Source organism: Equus asinus, chromosome 20 (assembly GCF_041296235.1).
Source record: "Equus asinus isolate D_3611 breed Donkey chromosome 20, EquAss-T2T_v2, whole genome shotgun sequence".
In the NCBI taxonomy this organism is placed as follows: Eukaryota; Metazoa; Chordata; class Mammalia; order Perissodactyla; family Equidae; genus Equus; species Equus asinus.
The window spans coordinates 89,862,133-89,883,445 of record NC_091809.1 but is presented as its reverse complement, the minus strand read 5'-3'; the positions used below and the strand labels follow the sequence as shown (position 1 = coordinate 89,883,445).

Here is a 21,313-nt window from a genome sequence, read left to right as displayed (position 1 = left end):
AAAAAAATAAATAAAATTGAGTCCTCCAAAATGCAAGATGCCTTTAAATTTTTATACTTAATATTTTTTGTATTTGTGACCCAGGGAACATTTTCTAGTTTCCACAATAAATAACAATATTAAGTGGGAAAGGTACCCATTTCAATCACATAGTATTATAAAGTAATGAAAGTGACTCAAATAATGTGAACAAATGAATAGCCAATATTACTATTCTATCATACTTCCTTTGACTTAACAAATGGTTTACCATACACATTAAAGAGGATGGGAAAAAAATAGCCTGTATTAACAATGAAGTTCACTTGAATACATATGTGATTCTAAAACATAAACTTCAAGATTTTTATAATACAACTAAAGTACTCTTGTGGAAAAATTAGAATGTAGAAATAAAAAGGAAAAATAAACAACAATCCTGATCGCACTTCTTAGAGAACCTACTTATTGTTAATATTTTGGTATGCATATTCCCATGTTTCTACCATATGTTAGCTATATATATAAAAGATCAAATTGTACCCTTTGTTTTTTCAAGCATTTGTCCTAACTATATATGCATAATTGTATGTGTATCTTAAATGAGATATATTAAACCTCTGACTTTAAAAAATTTGCTGAGGTTTGTCTTATGGCTCAGGATAAAGGCTATCTTGGTAAATGTGCATGGGTGTTTGAAAAAAATGTATATCCTGCTGTTGTTGGGCGGACCCTTCTATAAATGTCAACCAGATCCTGTTGGTTGATTGTGTTTTTCAGTTCTCCTATATCCTTGATATTCTGTCTAGTACTTCTATCAGTTGCTGAAATAAAACTTCAACACTGAGGGGGCTGTTGAGGTCATAAATTATAATTGTGATGTGTCTATTTTTCCTTTTAGTTCTTTGAATTTTTGCTTCATTGTGTTTTGAGGCTTTGTTGTGTGGTGTGTACATACTCAGGATCATTATATCTTCCTAGTGAATTGATCTCTTTGTCACTATGTAATATGTCTCTTTGTTACTAGTATTTTTTTTTGCTTTGAAATCTACTTTATCTGATATTAATATAGCTACTCCTGCTTTTTTTGATGAATATTTGTGTATTTTTTCCATGCTTTTGTTTTCAACCTACCTATGTCATTGAATTTGAAGTGAATTTCTTGTAAACAGCATATATTTGGGTTGTATTTTTAAAAAAATTCAATCTGTTTTTTAATTGGTGTATTTAGACCTTTACACTTAAGGTAATTAATAATATGTTAGAGCTTAAGTCTACCATTTTATTATTTGTTTTATGTTTGTTTCTTCTGGATCTCATTCCTCTGTTTTTGTTTTTTTGCCTTTCTGTGGGTTATTTGAACACTTTTAGGATACTTTCTTGATTTGTTTATAGAGTTTTTGAGTGTATGGATTTGTATAGTTTTCTTTGTGGTTGTTCTATTAAAATATATAAATATGACCTATAGTCCACTGGTATCAACATTTTACCACTTTTAGTAAAGTGTAGAAAAGTTAGTTCCGTTCAGTGCCTTTTACTATTCTCAGTTTTAGATAGCGTTACGTCAAGTATCAGATGGTGTTATAATTTTTGTTTTAATAATTGCATGTGATATAAAAATTTCATAAGAAGACTTTACCTATATTACTGTTCCTTTCATTGCTCATTATTCCTTCCTGATGCTCCAAAAAATCCTTCTGTTGACAAACGCAGACACCCATGTAACTCACACTCCTCTCAATGTGTAGAATATGTTCATCAAAGAAACTCCTTTCTGCTTCCTCCCACCTCACAGGCAATCACTGTTCTGATTTCTATCATCACAGATGAGTTTTTGTCTGTTGTAGAACCTCATATGAATGGAATCATACAGTATATAGCCTTTTGTATCTGACTTCTTTCACACAGCATGACGATCTTGAGTTTAATCTGTATTGTTGCGTTTTAGTAGCTCATTGATTTTAATTGCCAAATAGTATTCCATTGTATGAATATATCACAATTTGTTTATCTGTTCTTCTTTGTTTTTTTTTTTTTTTGAGGAAGATTAGCTCTGACCTAACTACTGCCAATGCTCCTCTTATTTTACTGAGGAAGACTGGCCCTGAGCTAACATCCATGCCCATCTTCCTCTACTTTATACATGGGACGCCTACCACAGCATGGCTTTTTGCCAAGTGGTGCCATGTCCACACCCGGGGTCCAAACCAGTGAACCCTGGGCTGCTGAGAAGCGGAACGTGCAAACTTAACAGCTGCACCACCGGGCCAGCCCCTATCCATTCTTCTTTTGATGGACATTTGGGTTATTTCCAGTTTTTGGTTACTATGAATAAATCTGTTATGAACATTTGTGTTCAAGGCTTTTATGGACTTATGTTTTCATTTTTCCTGGTTAAATACCTAAGAGTGGGATTGCTGGGTTGATGTCTTTTTTATTTTTCTTTTTGCCTTATTAGTTTCCTAACAACTTCTTTGCTCCAAAAGTTACAAGATGAGTTGGGAAGTGTTACTGTCCTCCCAATAATCTTAGAGTACTTTAATTAAGTGCTCACACAAAGTAAAATTTACTTTTAATGGTGGAAAAATTTTAATCAGCATTTCATTTATTCTGTCTCCTTTTTTCTTGAATTTATATTGAATGATTGACCTTGCAGGGTTGCTTCAAAATTATACATCTCACCTCCCTTATTCAGTGTTTCTGGACTCAGTCTGAACACTCTGACATGTCGTCTTCTCTCCTTATCAGTTACTTAGTCTCTCTAATCCTCTGTTTTCTTGTTTGCCAAATGGATATAATAATGGAGCCTTATCTCATTGGGTTGTTTTGAGAATTAAATGAGATAATTTATGTTAAACCATAACACAATGACAAGGATGTCTTAAGAGATTGACAGCTGTTAGCTATTATTATGTTATTATTTTGTTGCTGAGATTTCTGCCACTGTTCTTATGCTGTGTCTTCAAATACTTTATGTTTATTTTGTCCGGAGCCGTTATCCCTAGAGTTACTGCTCCCTCTTGGCATTAGGGGAAGAGTTTTCATTTCTCCCTTGGTTCATTGACCCCACGCTCAGTGATCCCAGGGGTGACTCTGACATCTGCCTCCAGAAGAAGGAAGCGTGTGTCTTCTCAGTCTCTAAATATAAGCACCCTGTACAGGGCAGGAATAGTGACACCCTCATGGCAACATGATCAGTCTCTAGCCTTCTTTTTCTCATTACTCTTCTCTAAGAACAAGCAAAGTTTTTAGCTGTTCTCTACCACTCTGTCAATCCTTCAGCTGATCCTGTGATGTAGTAGGTGAGTTTAAGAGCATTGATGGTGGCAGGAGGAGGGATTGACAGGTGTGTGTGTGAGTGTGTGTTTGTGTGTGTGTGTGTGTGTGTGTGTATTGAGAAGTACCTGTAAAGGACAAAGACTGGGAGCTGGGAGAGAGGAAATTGATCTGTGGGAGAAGGACAAGGGGTCAGTGAGACAAAGGATTGCAGCAAGAGAGACCACAGGGTGGGGAGTATGGGCATTGGGGCATATGTCGGTGAGACTAGGAGGGGGACACTGGTTAGAGATAGAAGTGGGAATGCAGAGGGGCACCAGGAGAATGTGAGGGAAGAGAGAATTCTTGATAAAACGTTTGAGTGCAGTTTATAGAACAGTCAGAATAAAACTGTACGAGGGCTGGGGCTATCAGTGGGGCTGTTCCTGAAAATGGCTTGGGTTTTGATCACCACCTTTGCACAACAAACAAAGCTACTGGTAAAAGATTAATTCACCAATTCCATGGTTCATTTGTTCAAATATTCTCTAAGTACTTAAACTATGCCAGACTCTGTGCTTAGTGTTGTGAACTCCCCAGTATCAAAGAAGGACTCTTGAGGAAAATTTCTTTCGGTAATCTGTGTGTCAGGCATGTCTAAACTGGAAAAATCATCTTCATTCTGTCTCTCATACTGCATTTTGCAGAACAGGTATAGAGATTGGGAGAAGAAGAGGATGTACCTTGGAGCTTTTTGCCATCACGTCACAAGAATATGTCAGATGGTATTTACACATGATATAGCACCACATTGCTACTCAAATTTTGACAAAATCTCCAAAATGTTTATAGGGAGTAATACAAATGGGTAGGTGGAAACTTTTCTTGAGATGTTTATTTATTAAAAAATGTGAGTCACTATTAAGGGTTTCTCAGTCCCTCTGCAGCATAGATGACACTGGCTTTAGATTATGAAAACATTTTACATGCTGGCTTTAAGTACATATGAGCAAGAGTAAAGTTATTAGGGATAGAAACCTGAATTTGCTCCAATTTATTAAAATCATTTGTAAATCATTTACAAATTTTGGTACCTTAAATAGTATTAGAAACAAATTTCTTGTGACACATTTTACAACTGATCCTTCTATATTATACTGCAAACAGAGCCCACCCTGATAACCTGGGGAGCAGTGCAGGCTGTTTTATTTATTAGGGACATAGCTTCAGTGAGTGGAACCTGTGCATTTTAAAGAATCTAAGAGTGGTGAAAAGGATGATATTTGAAGCACATGTACAAGAAGAATGGCAAAATGAAATGAATATTTGTTTAAATAAATGTCTAATTAATACAACTAGGCAAAAAATTAACTGAATTGACTCTTGTATAGCTATCTAACAGTTTTCCAGCTGTGGTTTGTGGGTACATTTTAATATATTGTTGTGATGTTAGGAGAGTCTTCCAAAATTAAGATTGCATTAAGACATGAAAGGCCTTTATATAACTCCCTAAAGAGGGAATGGGCATAACCAAAAACTAGGAGCTAGATGGAACTCACAGGAAGAAAAAGAGAGAGCAGAGACTGGTCAGGGGCTTCAGGGAAGTGGCTCCATTTCTTAGTCTGGACTGAATCTTCCTTGTGATGCTAGAGGTGAACTCTCCTTGGTTCTAGAGCTGAAGCTATGACTCCCACCACTCTGCTATGTGCCTGAGGAGTCTGTAAATGATGGAGATGGTCTCTCTTTGTTTCCGCTGAGACAGATGGGTGTTTTTCAGAGCATTTGAGGGAAGCCTGTCAGGTAGTTCTGATCCAAGCTAAGTCCATCACTGGTGGACCTGCCTGGTGCACCACTCAAAGCCCTCAGGCCTTGGTTCTCAATTGCCAGGTCAATCTGAGTGATCTGTTCTCAGGCTGTTCTTTTCTCCTTAGGCATTTCTCTTATCCCTTTCCTTCTTCTTTACTCCTGGAAAAGGAATTGCTTTTGGTCATATTTGGATGAAGAGTAAGACTTTAAATGTTGCTGAATGTTCGTTAAGGTGCTTTGCCTATTGGAAAAAAAAAACAATAGGATAATAACCAAAAAGATTGATAAAAATAATAATAACAACAATAATGATAACCTGCTCTTCTGAGTACTTTATATGAATTGACTCATTTAATCCTCCTAATTATCTCATAGAGTTTATTGTTATCCACATCTTACAAATTGAAGGACGGAGGTGTGCAGAAGTAAAGTAACTGCCCATGACCATCCAGCCAACCAGGGAAGGACTGGGAAATTAATCCAGGAAATCTGGCTCCAGAACTCAGTGTGTTTCTCCTACTGCACTGTGTCCTCTCCCACTCAGCATGGCTCCTTTCCCCTTCACTATTGTTCCAGCTCTTTTTTTCATGCTTTTTTTTCTGAAGACGTACTGGGGAGGTACCCTTTTTCTGGGGAGGTACTTTCCATGAGACTTTGAGTGTGCCTCTTTGTGCCTGTGACTTTCTTCTCTTCTCACCTCTGACTCTTTCCTAAATGAGCCTAGAACTCTCCTGCTGAGAACCCTCAGGAGGGCTGAGATGGAGCACTTAGAAGCCACTGAATGAAATGAAAGCCCTTCTTCACACAGATGGTGACCTCCTTTCCAGAACCTCATTAACAGCCATTTAGGTCTTGCTGTCCTCCCCACTCTGTGTTTGGTATCTCACTATTGAGATTATAAAACATCATTGGAATTATAAGCAGAGAGCCAGAGTTATTTTTAGGAGAATTTATGTCAGATATCTTTTATTTTTTTTTGAGGAAGATTAGCCCTGAGCTAACTGCTGCCAATCCTCCTCTTTTTGCTGGGGAAGACTGGCCCTGAGCTAATATCTGTGCCCATCTTCCTCTACTTCATACGTGGGATGCCTGCCACAGCATGACTTGCCGAGGGGTGCCATGTCTGTACCTGGGATCCGAAGTGGCTAACCCCTGACCGCCGGAGCGGAACGTGCACACTTAACCGCTGCACCACCGGCCGGCCCTATGTCAGATATCTTTTATTGAAAAGGGGTATCTTAATAATTAATGGGGTTGGGAGAAGTGGTGAGAAAAATTTTCAGCAAATATCCTTCTAAGGAAAATGAATTATTTTTTCTGGTGGGTCTTTTGTTTAAATAAATTTGGGGCTAATGTTTTAGAATAGAAGCAAAGCAATGCTACCTGTGGCCCTTCTTCTCTGCTTATCCCTGCAAAGTTCAGCCTCTCCCCTAAGTAAAAGTTGAATGAATATTTAAAATATACTAGCTCAAAAGGTGACAAATTATTAGCCCAAGTAGGGCCCTTGATGTCTGAATCTGGCCCTGTTCCCACGTGGAGACCCACTGCTCGCTCCCCACAGTGAAGTGTCTTCTGGCAAGTGCATCTGCATAGAGACAGCAGGATGGATTCATAAACTGGGGCTTTCATTCGTTGGGATGCCTTCCTCCCTGGGGCCCTCTGAATACCATTATCAGTAGATCCATCTAGTATTTATCTGATGCCTTTATACTCTCGATTCTCTCCATGCTCCCTTTTCTCCATGTTCCATTCCAGATTCTTAATCACTCAACCTTTCCCTAGTCCTAATAGCTGACTATTAAGATAGTCCGGAGCTTCAGAAGGAAACAGATCTTACCCAAGTGATGGAAAGTGCTAAGGCAAGAAGGGCTCTATGCTTTACCATTCTTATCTGCAGCCAAACCTGAATCTTTTTGAGGGTTAAAGAACAAGTTGAGTGAGAAAGGGTCATATTAATGGAGACAGAGGGGAGTGTATTGGTTCCCTGTATTTGGAGTAGTTTTTCAGGGGGCTGTTAAGGATGAGGACATCTAGACACAACCAAAGGCCATTTATATGGGACTGTTTGAGGAGGAGCATGAGAAGTTCATGAGGAACAGGTGATGAACACAGCCCCTCTCCATTTTATTGGCTGCCCCCCTCCTCGCTGCCTTTAGGGAGATTTGAATCTGAGTCAGAGTGGAGAAATATATCCCTTAGGCTCTTTCTGGATTTCCACTTGGTCCTTTACTTCCAGGCACAGGAAGCCACAAGTGCTATTAGGCAAGTCTCATATGAGATATTCAAGGCAATAGCTGGATAAATTTAATATGTTAAATATAGTCAAGTTAAAGCATAGTTTAGCTACTAGATATTCAGGAAGGAGATATATTGTTATGATCATGGGCCATTACAAAGTGGTGTGTCCTAAGGAGGTATTTTAAGGTTAAAATTTGAGTAAGCAGAAGTGGAATTGAAGGGAAATTCAGGTAAACACAGAAGGAGCAAAATCTTGGGGGAAGAAAAAAGTACAGCACAGGTAAAGGGGCAAATTCTGGCAATGGTAGAATGAGATCAGAAAAGTAAGGTGGGCTAGGTGATCGGAGGCAAGTTAAAGCCTCTCTTGGTCCTTGAAGCGTGATTGCCACAGAAACTCTACATGCAAATGAGGTGCCAAAGGCCAGAAGTCATTCCTACACCCAAATGTACGTTCTCTGAAAGAACTTTCCCCTGGAGAGTCTGACAATTTAGAAATCCATGCTGTCTTTTGTGATCTCTGCACGCACTCAGAGATGCTTTCTGTTCCTATCACTTTCAGCAGACTCATCAACTTCTAAGTCATGATAGGGAGGACGCTAAAGTGCATCATGACTCATGCCAACCTCACCGTCTTCCACCCTGCAGTTTTTGCTCTACTTGGCATCCCTGGGTTGGAGGCTCATCACATTTGGCTGTCAATACCCCTCTGCCTCATGTATATTACTGCAGTCCTAGGCAACAGCATCCTGATAATGGTCATCATCACAGAACGTAACCTTCATGAGCCCATGTACTTCTTCCTCTCCATGCTGGCCATCACAGACATCCTGCTGTCCACCACTACCGTACCCAAGGCCCTAGCTATCTTTTGGCTTCATGCCCATGACATTGCCTTTGATGCCTGTGTCACCCAAGTTTTCTTTGTCCACATGATGTTTGTGGGGGAGTCAGCCATCCTATTAGCCATGGCCTTTGACCGCTTTGTGGCCATCTGTGCCCCCTTGCATTATACAACAGTGCTAACATGGCCTATTGTGGGAAGGATTGCTCTGGCTATTGTTACTCGAAGCTTCTGCATCATCTTTCCAGTCATCTTCCTGCTGAAGCGGCTGCCCTTCTGCCGGACCAACATCATTCGCCATTCCTACTGTGAGCATATTGGAGTGGCCCGCTTAGCCTGTTCTGACATCACCATTAACATCTGGTATGGGTTCTCAGTGCCCATTGTCATGGTCATCTTGGATGTGATCCTCATCACTGTGTCTTACTCACTGATCCTCCGAGCCGTCTTTCATTTGCCCTCTCAGGATGCCCGGCACAAGGCCCTCAGCACTTGTGGCTCTCACCTTTGTGTCATCCTCATGTTTTATGTTCCATCCTTCTTTACATTACTGACCCACCGCTTTGGACATAACATTCCTCGACATGTCCATATCCTGCTGGCTAATCTTTATGTGGTGGTGCCACCAATGCTCAACCCCATCGTCTATGGTGTGAAGACAAGGCAGATCCGGGAAGGTGTAGCCCACCGGTTCTTTGACATCAAGGCTTGGTGTTGTGCTTCCCTTCCAGGCTGATGGCTCCTCATTAATCCCTACTCCAAGCTTTATCCAAAAAACTAAGTGTGAAATACAGAGATATCCTGGACTGAGATGGCATTTTCTTCTCTTCCTCTTTTCCTTCTTCTTCATCCTCCTCCTCCCACTTTTCTTTTTTTCTCTTCTGGTTCTTCCTCTTTACCTCCTTTTGCTGTTTCTTTGTTTCCTCTATTCTCTTCTTGTCTCACATGCCTTCCCCACAGCCCAGAAATAATAGCTAAGGGTACATGCCCCTGACATGAGCGTTTAGTCTTCTCAGTATACTAGATGCATTCCAGAAACACAGGGAGCTGATCACCACGTAAAATGAGTTATGAACAAATGGATAAAAGTAATTTTGTATTTAACATCTGAAGAGGCTCCAGTTTTTTAAAAAAACTGTTGACCAGCAACAGCCCAAATCCACTCTGTGTCCATTTGTTAGCCAGAAATATGGGGTCATTAGCAGATGCAATTTGTATAGTCTGCTGCAGGTAGGACATAGTTACATTACCCACCCTTTTTGGTTCCTGAGTCAGTGATCTCTGGAGACTGGTCCTGCTGGGGTCTGCTTTTGTCTAATTAAACCAGATGCTCCCTAAAGACCTAGTAGGGTGGAAGCTCTGTCCTCACCCAAGGGATTCCTGCTGATGAGGTACAAATACTGTCCTATTTCACTCCAGAATCTGCATCTGGTAGCTTCTTACACATGTTAAGGAAGAACTTTCTTTAGAACTGGGGTAAGTTTCTGGGGAGGGAATAAATGTTTGGTTCCTGGGATTTTTAGGTTTTTCTGTTCTGATAAACTGTTGATTCAGAAAAGATCTTCTTGAGACCTCTGGATAATATAGTATAACACACACTGTCTGTGTATACAACTTGATATCTTGATAGCTGCAGATGTTTTTTGTTATGCAGGGCTGGGACTAGGGTTAACTTTTTTCCAGAATATTAAAGTGGTTTAAAATATATTGAAACATTGAAAAGTAGGTATATTAAAACTCATGACATTAGTTTAAATTTAAATATATTATTTATGGGAAAATTAGAATTTATTATAATTTGCTGGCTTTAATGGAAGAAACTCATAAATAATATTTCAAAATAAAATTATGGAAAAATTTAACCATTAAAAACATGTGCATAGGGACTCTCATTTTTCCTTTTGCCTTGGGCTCCAATATGGTTCAGTACAGTATAGTCAATCCTCTCTTTATTTAAAATTTGATTCATTGTGGATATTTTGCATTAATTTTGATATAAAAAGATTATATTAAAATATTATTAATCTTATTTACTGAGCTTTTTGGTACACACTTACGTGTTGTACCTGAGATAAGTGCCTGACTCATCTTAGCTGAGGCCTAGCCTGAGGAGATTCAACACCTGGCAGGTAGAGCTGAGAGTAAAAAGGAAATGGAGCACCCCTGTGGGTGTTGAGATGGTGGCATAGGCAGGCTCTGAACTCACTTCCTCCCACAAACACAACAAATTACAACTTTTCTTGGAATGACTGCCTTTGAAAGAGAACTGAAAACTGGGTAAAAAAGAAACCCAGCAATAATGGACAGTCGTGATTGAAGCAGAAGAGTCAGAAATTCCTGTCTGGAGAGAAAAAAGCCACCTTTGAGAGCCATAGAGCTGCACAGCCAACCAGGTTGGAGAAACCCTGGGGTACGCAGCCTTCCCTGGAGGAGTGGGAGACCTGAGCAGGGGAATGTTGGTGCTATAAGCATCCTTCAGACTCAGCACAACTGAGATGAGTCTCATAATATTTGGCTTTGCTGGATATTAGCTACAACAGGGAATACCCCTAGAAAACCTATCAGATATGAGCAGAATAAAGCCAACTCTTAAAGGTCCCACACACAGCTTCACTTGCTTTGGAAAGAAACTTAAAACCACCAGAAAGAAAGTTGCACAGTCCTTTGGTGAAAAGAGACTCACCTGATAGGCTCTGGGTGCATCTTGGTGAGAGGTGAGACCTCTCCAGGGACTGAGACATTGGTGGCAGCCATTATTCTGAGCTAGTGCTTGCAGGCTGACACAAACATGGGAAGACACCATTGGAGTTCTTCCCCTAGCCTGTTATCCCAGTGTCTGCCCCTCCTACTAGAGGTCAATTTAATCCAGCTCAGCCAGGGCAGGCAGCAGCCCTAGGAAGTGGTTCCACCCAAGAGCAAGCCCTCGGGTAACTCTTTGGCCTGTATAGACTGGGTACCTGGATCATCTGCAGGCAGGCAAGTGGGTCCACTCCTCTGGGGCAAGGTGGAGTGTGTGGGGCATTGGTGGGGCATTTGCAGTGGGGTGACCACTAGGTCTGCTCCAGAGAGTCAGGATGTGTGCACAGGCCAGGACTGTGTTGATGGTATGTGTGGACCTGTTGGTCATGGGTCTTATCAGTAGCAGAAGACCTGTGCTTCTCAAATAGCCAGGAGATTGGCCCTACCTTCCAAAGCCTGAAACAATTGGGTGCTCCCATGACTGGGGCCAGCCCCACTTAGCTGAAATCCTGAGAGAGCTGACAACAGCCTCACAGGCGTGAGGCCTACAGCAATTGTAAGCCCCTGAGCCTAGCAACCAGTCACACTGGTGGGCTACTCACTTAACAGAAAAGCTGCAACAGGAATGTGCTATTAGACCTTGCAGCCAACTGCACTGGGGCTCCCAAAACTTGATAAAGTGACTGAAGGGTCCACAGCAGCCCCCTGTAGCTGAGCATTACAACCAGCAGGCCAGGAGGACAGCCTAGACTCCCTGGGCACCTGCAGCAAGAGCAGCCCTGCCACAACAGAAGGACACATGTAGCCTACATAGGTGTCACTCCTGGTACACTTGGAACTGGTGACAGGAGGGAAGCACACTGCTAGGGCTCAAAAGGCATCTCTTACATAAGATCAGGAGACATAGCTGACCCACCTAATAAGTAGACATAAGCAGAGAGAAAGAGTCAAAATAAAGCAGCAAAGGAATATGTTCCAAGCAAGGGAGCAGGGTAAAACTCCAGGAAAAGAACTAAATGAAACAGAAATAAGCAATCTACCCAACAAAAAGTTCAAGCAAAAGTCATAAAGATGCTCACTGATCTTGGGAGAAGAATGGATGAACAAAGTGAGTATGTCAACCAAGAATTGGAAAATATAAAAATGAACTAATCAGAAATGAAGAATACAATACTGGATATGAAAAACTCACTAGAGGGACTCAATAGTGGAGTAGATGATACAAAAGAACAGATCAGCAAGCTGGACAAAAGACTAGAGGAAATCACTGAAGTTGAACAAAAAAAGAAAAAGAATTAAAAAGAATGAGAACAGTCTAAGGAATTCTGGGACAGCATCAAGTGCACTAACATTTGTATTATAGGAATCCCAGAAGGAGAAGAGGGAGACAAAGGAGCAGAGAATCTATCTGAAGAAATAATAGCTGAAAACTTTCCTAACCTAAGGAACGAAACAGACATCCAGGTACAGGAAGCACAGAGAACTCCAAACAAGATAAACCCAAAGAGGCCCACATCAAGACACATTATAATTAAAATGTTAAGAATTAAAGATAAAGAGAGAATCCTAAAAGCCACAAGAGAAAGGCAACAAGTGACATGCAAAGGAAACTCCACAAGGCTAACAGTTGACTTCTCAGCTGAAACCTTATAGGTTAGAAGGGAATGGCATGATATATTTAAAGTGCTGAAAGGAAAAAACCTACAGCTAAGAATACTCTACCTGGCAAGGTTATCTATTCAGAATGGAAGGGGAGATAAGGAGTTTTCCAGATAAGCAAAAGTTAAAGGAGTTTATCACCAAGAAACCAGTTTTATAAGAAATGCTAAAGGGACTTATTTAAGTGGGAAAGAGAAGACCACAAATAGGTATAAGAAAATTATCAAAGAAAAAAGGCAATAAAATCACTGGTAAAGGCAAAAATACAATAAGGGTAGCAGATAAACCACCTATGAAGATAATATGAAGGTCAAACGACAAACGTACTAAAATTACCTAATTCAATGATAAGAGGGTAATGGACACACACACACAAAATAAAAGGTTAGATACGATATAAAAATATAAAATGTGGGAGGAGGAGAGTAAAAGAATGGAGCTGTTAAAAAAAGGTCAAACTAAAGAGACCATCAATTCAATATAGATTGCTACATATGTAGATTATTATATATGAACCTCATGGTAATCACAAACCAGAAACCTATAATAAATACAGAAATAATTAAAATAAAGGAACCCAAACATAATACTAAAGAAAGCCATCAAACCACAAGGGAAGAGAGCAAGAGAAGAAGAAAGGAAAAGAGAAGAGCTACTAAAACACCCAGAAAAAAATATCAAAATAGCAATAAGTAGATACTTATCAATAGCTACTTTAAATGTCAATGGAGTAATGCTCCAATCAAAAGGCATAGGGTAAGGGCCAGCCCTGTGGCCAAGTGGTTAAGTTTGCGCACTCCACTTTGGTGTCCTGGGGTTTTGCCAGTTTTGATCCTGGGCGTGGACATGGCACTGCTCATCAGGCCATACTGAGGCAGGGTCTCACATAGCACAACCAGAAGGACCTACAACTATAATATACAACTATGTACTGGGGGACTTTGGGGAGAAGAAGAAGAAAAAATTAAAAAAGAAGACTGGGAATAGATGTTAGCTCAGGTGCCAATCTTAAAAAAAATCTGGCTCCTTTAAAAAACCAAAAAGGCGTAGGATGGCTGATTGGATAAAAAAACAAGACCCATATAGATGCTTCATACAAGAGACACACCTCAGAACTAAAGACACTCACAAACTGAAAGTAAAAGGATGGAAAAAGATACTCCATGCAAATGGCAAAGAATACACATTCTTTTCAAATGCACATGGAACCTTCTACAAGACTGATCATATATTAGGCCACAAATCAAGTCTCAATAAATAAGAAGATTGAAATAATACCAAGTATCTTATCTAACCACAAAGGTATGAAACTAGAGATCAACTACTGGAAGAAAATCAGAAAACCCTCTATTATGTGGAGATTAAACAAAATACTACTGAACAATGATTGGGTTAATGAAGAAATCAAAGGAGAAATAAAAAAATTACCTGGAGACAAATGAAAATGAAAATACAACATGGCAAAATCTATGGGATACAGCAAAAGTGGTCCTAAGAGGGAAGTTTACAGCAAGTGGGGCCTACATTAACAAACAAGAAAAATCCCAAGTAAATAATCTACCAGTGCACCTAAAAGAACTGGAAAAAGAAGAACAAACAAAGCCCAAAATCAGTAGAAGGAAAGAAATAATAAAAATCAGAGCAGAAATAAATGAAATAGAGACTTAAAAACAATAGAAAAAAAAATCAATGAAACCAAGAGCTTGTGCTTTGAAAAGAGAAACAAAATTGATAAACCTTTAGCTAGACTCACCAAGAAAAAAAAGGGGAAGCTCAAATAAATAAAATCAGAAATGTCAGAGGAGAACTTACAATGGACACCTCAGAAATACAAATGATCCTAAGAGAATACTATGAAAAGATATACACCAACATATTGGATCATCTAGAAGAAATGGATAAATTCTTAGAATCACACAGCCTGCCAAAACTGAATCAGGAAGAAATAAAATTTGAATAGACCAATCACCAGTAAGGAGATCAAAACAGTAATCAAAAACCTCCCCAAAATAAAAGTCCAGGACCAGATGGCTTCCTTGGTGAGTTCTGCCAAACATTCAAAGAAGAATTAATACCTATCCTTCTCAAACTCTTCCAAAAAATTGAAGAGGAGGGGAAGCTTCCTAACTCCTTCTACAAAGCCAACATTACCCTGATCCCAAAACCAGACAAGGACACAAAGAAGGAAAATTACAGGCCAATACCACTGATGGACATCGATGCAAAAATCTTCAACAAAATACTAGTGAATCAAATACAACAATACATTAAAAAGATCATACACCATGATCAAGTGGGATTTATTCCAGAGATGCAGTGATGATTCAACATCTGCAAATCAATCAACATGATACACCACCTTAACAAAATGAAGAATAAAAATCACATGATCATCTCAGTAGATGCAGAGAAAGCATTCGACAAGATACAGCATCCGTTTATGATAAAAACTCTGAATAAAGGGGAAGAGAAGGAAAATGCCTCCACATAATAAAGGCCATATATGACAAACCCACAGTGAATATCATTCTCAATGGAGAAAAACTGAAAGCTTTCCCTCTAAGAACAAGAGCCAGACAAGGATGCCCACTTTCACCACTCTTATTTAACATAGTATTGGAAGTCTTAGAGCAATCAGGCAAGAAAAAGAAATAAAACGGATCCAAATTGGAAAGGAAGAAGTGAAACTGTCATTTCTGCAGATGACATGATTTTATATATAGAAAACCTGCAAGCTGGCAGGATACAAAATCAACGTACAAAAATCAGTTGTGTTTCTATACACTAACAATGAAGTAGAAGAAAGAGAAATTAAGAATATAATCATATTTACAAATGAAAGAAAAAGAATAAAATATCTTGGAATAAAATCAACCACAGAGGTGAGAGATCTGTACATTGAAAACTATAAAACATTGTTGAAAGAAATTGAAGACACAAAGAAATGGAAAGATATTTTGTGCTCTTGGATTGGAAGGATTAACGTAGTTAAATTGTTCACACTTCCTAAGGCAATCTACAGATTCAATGCAATCCCTATCAAAGTCCCAACAACATTTTTCACAGAAATAGAAGAAAGAATCCTAAAATTTGTACGGAACAACAAAAGATCCCGAATAGCCAAAGGAATCTTGAGAAAAAAGAACAAAGCTGGAGGTATCCCATTCCCTGATTTCAAAATATACTACAGAGCTATAGTAACAAAAACAGCATGGTACTGGCACAAAAACAGACACATAGATCAATGGAACAGAATTAAGAGACCAGAAATAAACCCACACATCTATGGACAGCTAATTTTCGACAAGGGAGCCAAGAAGATACAACGAAGAAAGGAAAGTCTCTTCAATAAATGGTGTTGGGAGAACTGGACAGCCACATGGAAAAGAATGAAGGTAGACCATTATCTTACACTATACACAAAAGTTAACTCAAAATGTATTAAAGACTTGAATATAAGACCTGGAACCATTAAACTTCTAGAGGAAAACATAGGCAGTACACTCTTTGACGTTGGTCTTAGCAGCATATTTCCAAGCACCATGTCTGACCGGGCAAAGGAAACAAAAGGACACTACATCGAACTAAAAAGCTTCTGCAAGGCAAAGGAAACCATCAACAAAATGTAAAGACAGCCTAAGAATTGGGAGAAGATATTTGCAAACCATATATCAGATAAGGGGTTAATATCTAAAACATACAAATAACTCATACATCTCAACAACCAAAAACCTAACAACCCAATTAAAAAATGGGCAAAAGATCTGAACAGATATTTCTCCAAGAAGATATAATGATGGCCAACAGGCACATAAAAAGATGTTAAACATCATTAACTATGAGGGAGATGCAAATCAAGACTACAATGAAATATCACCTCACTCTTGTCAGAATGGCTAATTAACAAGACAGGAAACAATAATTGTTGGAGAGGATGTGAAGAGAAGAGAACACTCATACACTGCTAGTGGGAGTGCAAACTGATGCAGCCACTATGGAAAACAGTATGGAGATTCCTCAAAAAATTAAGAATAGATCTACCATATGATCCAGCTATTCCACTGCTGGGTATTTATCCAAAGAACATGAAAACACGAACGTCTAAAGATAAATGCACCTCTATGTTCATTGCAGCCTTATTCACAATAGCCAAGACTTGGAAGCAACCTAGGTGCCCATCAGGGGACGAATGGATAAAGAAGATGTGGTATATATATACAATGGAGTACTACTCAGCCATAAGAAACAATGAAATCTGGCCATTTCTGACAACATGGATGGACCTTGAGTGTATTGTGCTAAGTGAAATCAGTCAGAGGGAGAAAGTCAAATACCATATGATCTCACTCATAAGTAGAGGATAAAATCAACGACAAACAAACAGAGAAACAGAGATTGGATTGGTGGTTACCAGAGGGGAAGGGAGGAAGGGGAAAGGGATTATTAGGCACATGTGTGTGGCGATGGATTGTAATTAGTCTTTGGGTGGTAAACATGATGTAATCCACACAGAGGACGAAATATATAACAATGTACACCTGAAATTTGTATAATGTTGTAGACCAATGCTACTGCAATAAAAAAGAGATTAAAAAGATAAAGAATAAATAAATGAGATGATGTAAAACAAACAAACAAACAAACAAAAAAGAAATGGAACCCCTAATGATTTCTTGAATCTTTAGATAAACCTTATACTAGAAACACTTTTCAGGAACTAAGACATTTCCCTGTGTACTCAAGCCAGAATGGGTTGAATTTTCTGTTACTTATAATATAAAGTGTCCTGACTGATATACAGAGAGAAAAAAAAAAGAATTACCTTAATGCATTTTAATCTTCAGTTTGCTTTTTCACTTAACTGTATGCCATGGTGAATACTTCTTTTTAAAAAATGGAAGCAAAAAATTCCATTGTACTATATATACTGTAATTTATTTATTGTTCTGTTGATGAATTTGGAAGTTGTAATGTACATTTCTTTTACTATTGCAACAGTATAGCAATGAATATCCTTATAAATATATCTATATGTTATAATGCTGTGCCACCAGCACTGGAGGCTAATTGTTTTTCTTATGTTTCCCAATTTGATAGGAAAACAACAATATTTTAATATGATACTGATTTTTATTTCTTTAAATTTTTAGCATCTTTTCATACATATATATGGACCATTTTTCTTGTGCTGTCAATTGTCTATTTTGATTCTTTGTACATTTTCTAATTTTTCCTTATTTATTTATACCAACTTTTAGTATTTAAGGATCTTAACCATTAGTCCATTACATGCTTTGTAAGTTTTCCTCCTGGGATTTTTATTTATCTTTGACTGAATTTTTGCTTAATTACATCGTTCAATTGTTACTGTCTGTGAAATATGGTTTCCTTGTTTTAGGAAGATCTTTCCAACTCCCCAAATATTTTCCTATGTTTTCTCCTAAGACCTTTATTTTAATTTTTAATATTTTTGTAGTTTCATTTTTTAAATGTACATCTTTAGCTTATCTGGAATTTCTATTTGTTTACCGAGTGAGATGGGAACTAATTTTATTCTCTAACAAAAATAACATAGTCCAATATCCCAATGCCATTAATTGAGTAGGCCTTCCTTTTCCCCACTAAATTGAAATGCTACTTTATTACATTTTAAATTCCAAATATGTTAGTTTCTGGGCTCTTTATTAAGTTGTACTGATCCACTGAATAATAATAACTAGCAGTTATTTAGTGTTTCTATGCCAGCCACTATACTAGGCAGTTTACAGAAAGTATTTAATTAAATCCTTTCAAGATAAGTATGAATAGTTTATTTTCACAGATAAGGCTAAATTTTTGAGATGTGAAAAATTAGCTTTTTGTCAATAATCAGACAGTTGGAAACCCAGAATTTGAACCTGGGAAAGTCTTCCCAGATGATAAATATTTAAACTGTGAACTGGAAGATCAACAGGAGTTTAACAAACACCAAAGGTAGAAAAGTATGTTCCAGATTAAGAGAAAACCTTGAGCAAAGTCATGAAGGTTGGAAAACTCAGATTTTGTGTGGAGAATGGATCATAGTCTAATTTAGCTTTATTAGAGTGCCTAAAGGGGATTGACGCTAGAGAAGGGAGTAACAGCAGGATTGTGGAAGGTTTGGCATGTTGAGAAGTTAGGGCTTTTATCTTGTAATCAATAAATCGCTATGTAAGAATTGTAAGAGAAAACACAATAAGATTTTTGTTTTCAGCATACCAACAAGGCTGCAACATAGCTGATGCATGTGGAGGGGTTGAGGATGGGAAGTTGGGAGACAGGGAGACCATATTAGTGAGGATGCTACTGCAGAAGAACAGGTGAGGGGTGACCAAAGCCTGAGTAGGAGTATGTAAGTGAGAATGGCGAGGTATGTATGGATTCTAGGCATTGCTGAGTTGTGGGAACCTATGTTTGTATTTATGTTTGCAACGATAATGTAGGAAGTGAAAGCATAATGTTATATACTTTAAGTCAAGGCATTAGTGACCGATTTCATTATCTAATGTTCAACTTTTAGTGAAACTTACAGCTGGTTCTGCCCACTCACTCTCACTTTCTGTAGTCTTCGCAGACAGACGTCAAAGCAGGTATGTCTGGTGCTATCCTCACCACCTTTCACCCCACTGTGTTCATCTTACATGGCATCCAAGGACTGGAGAACTACCACACCTGGCTTTCCATCCCCTTCTTCCTCATGTACATTACTGCAGTCTTGGGAAATGGAGTCCTCATCCTTGTTGTCCTCAATGAACACACACTCCATGGACCCATGTATGTCTTCCTATCCATGCTGGATGGCACGGACATCCTGCTGTCCACCACCACTGTGCCCAAGGCCCTGGCTATCTTGTGGTTCCGTGCTTGAGAGATTGCCTTTGATGTGTACATCACTCAGATGTTTTTCATCCATGTTGTCTTTGTGGCTGAGTCAGGAATCCTTCTGGCCATGGCATTTGACGACTATGTGGCCATTTGTACTCCCTTGAGATACACAATCACGTACAACTTCTACAGAAATTGTAAAAATGAGCCCCTGCAATCTGGGGATGAAGCATTGGGACCATTTTCCCTTTCATATTCCTGTTGAAGAGGCTGCCATACTGTCGGATGAATATCATCCCACCCTTGTACTGTGAACACATTGGAGTGGCCAGATTTGCCTGTGCTGACATCACTGTCAACGTCTGGTATGGCTTCTCAGTGCCAATGGCATCAGTTTTGGTAGATGTTGCACTCATTGGTATTTCTTAGACTTTGATCCTCCAAACTGTGTTTAGACTTCCTTCAACACCTGTGATTCTCACATTGGAGTCATTCTTCTCTTCTTCATCCCATCCTTTTTCACTTTCCTGACCCACTGCTTTGGCAAGAACATCCCTCACCATGTCTACATTCTTCTTGAAAATCTCTATTCCCCCAATGCTTAATCCCATCATTTATGGACTCAAGACCAAGCAAATCAGGGACAGTATGGCTCACATGATATCTATTGTAGGACATCTTGAGAAAGCCCATGGTTCCTTCATAGTTTTCTCTTACTAGCAAGAGAAAAGAGAACTTACCAATCAAGTTCCCAAGTGTAGGTGTTGTAGCGTATTGCAGCAGAAAGCACTTGGGCTTTGAAACAAAATGCATCTGAATTCATATCCTAGCTCCCTTACTTTCTGATTTTTGACAGTTGGCAAATTCCTACCTTTTAGAAATTTAGTCTTAACCTATAAAGTGGAACCACTTGTACCTATGCTCAAAGGTCTTTGTAAGGATTAAATTAAATATGTAAACTACTTGGTATAATGCTCTGCATTTAGTGAGCTCTCAGTGTTAGCTATAATTCTAATTTGAAGTTTGTTGCCTGAGGAGGATGTTTTAGATTTGATATAAATGAGTTTTCCAATATTTCCAGAGGCTCCTCTGCCTTCTCTTGCTTACCTTCCAAGACTGTATGTGACCATCACCACCTGAAACACTGTTGCCATCATAACCATAAGTTTGTTGTGTGAATGAAATTAGGTAATGAATATAAAAGAATGCTTTTTAAAAAGTATTAAGCTGTTGAGACAGACTAAGGTTGATATTGATTACATTTTATATTTAAGGAATTATCACAATTATTATATTAAAAAAATCTCTTTACTCATGCAGAAAATGGGTAGATTGACACAGGCACAGGCATTGCCCATAAAGAGCCAGTTGCTCGAGCTAGACACGTGAACAAAGAACAAGGCATGGGGGTCACATTGGTAATAGAAAATATGATATATCACACAAATATTCAGATGTTAAAAAGATGAAACAGGGTAATACTCTATGATTCTATGTTAGCTTCCATATCTATACTTTTTTTCCTAATTAGAGACAGTCGTATGGCTTTAAAATACCATTTCTAAATTAGGATGACTTCCAAATTGATATCTCCAGCCTAGACTTTTCCCTTGAGATCCACATTCATATAATCAACTGTTTCTTGACATATCTGGTTGTATGTCTAGTAGACATCTCAAAATAAACATGTCTGTATTAGGATAGCTTAAATTTTGCTTAATTTCAGTGAATTAGCAAAACAAAGTTAATTCCTTTCTCATTTAAAGTGCAGTGTGTGTCAACAGGATCTGTTCTCCATTTAGTGACTCAGGAATCCTGGATCCCTCCATTCTGTGAAACTGTCATGTCAACATGCGTTTTTCAGAGCTGCCAAAGCAGGGAAAGAGAGGGAAGCTGAGGCACTCCAATTATTAACTGCCTTGGTCTTGAAGAGATTCATCACTTTTGTTCACG

At 38.7% G+C, this 21,313-nt stretch overlaps 1 protein-coding gene and 1 pseudogene across 1 annotated transcript; both read left to right on the top strand.

The window, feature by feature from the left end:
• The first annotated feature begins 7,886 nt into the window (after nucleotides 1-7,886).
• On the top strand, nucleotides 7,887-8,855 carry OR52B2 (olfactory receptor family 52 subfamily B member 2). The gene has a single exon (XM_014837832.3). It carries the CDS (start codon nucleotides 7,887-7,889, stop codon nucleotides 8,853-8,855), a length of 969 nt encoding a protein of 322 aa, XP_014693318.3.
• Nucleotides 8,856-19,127: 10,272 nt separating this feature from the next.
• LOC106828906 (olfactory receptor 52B2-like) lies at nucleotides 19,128-19,891 on the top strand (annotated as a pseudogene).
• The last annotated feature ends 1,422 nt before the right edge of the window (nucleotides 19,892-21,313 follow it).

Excerpts from the sequence above, each read along its gene's own strand:
- OR52B2 (XM_014837832.3), top strand. The coding sequence starts at position 7,887 with ATGACTCATGCCAACCTCACCGTCTTCCACCCTGCAGTTTTTGCTCTA.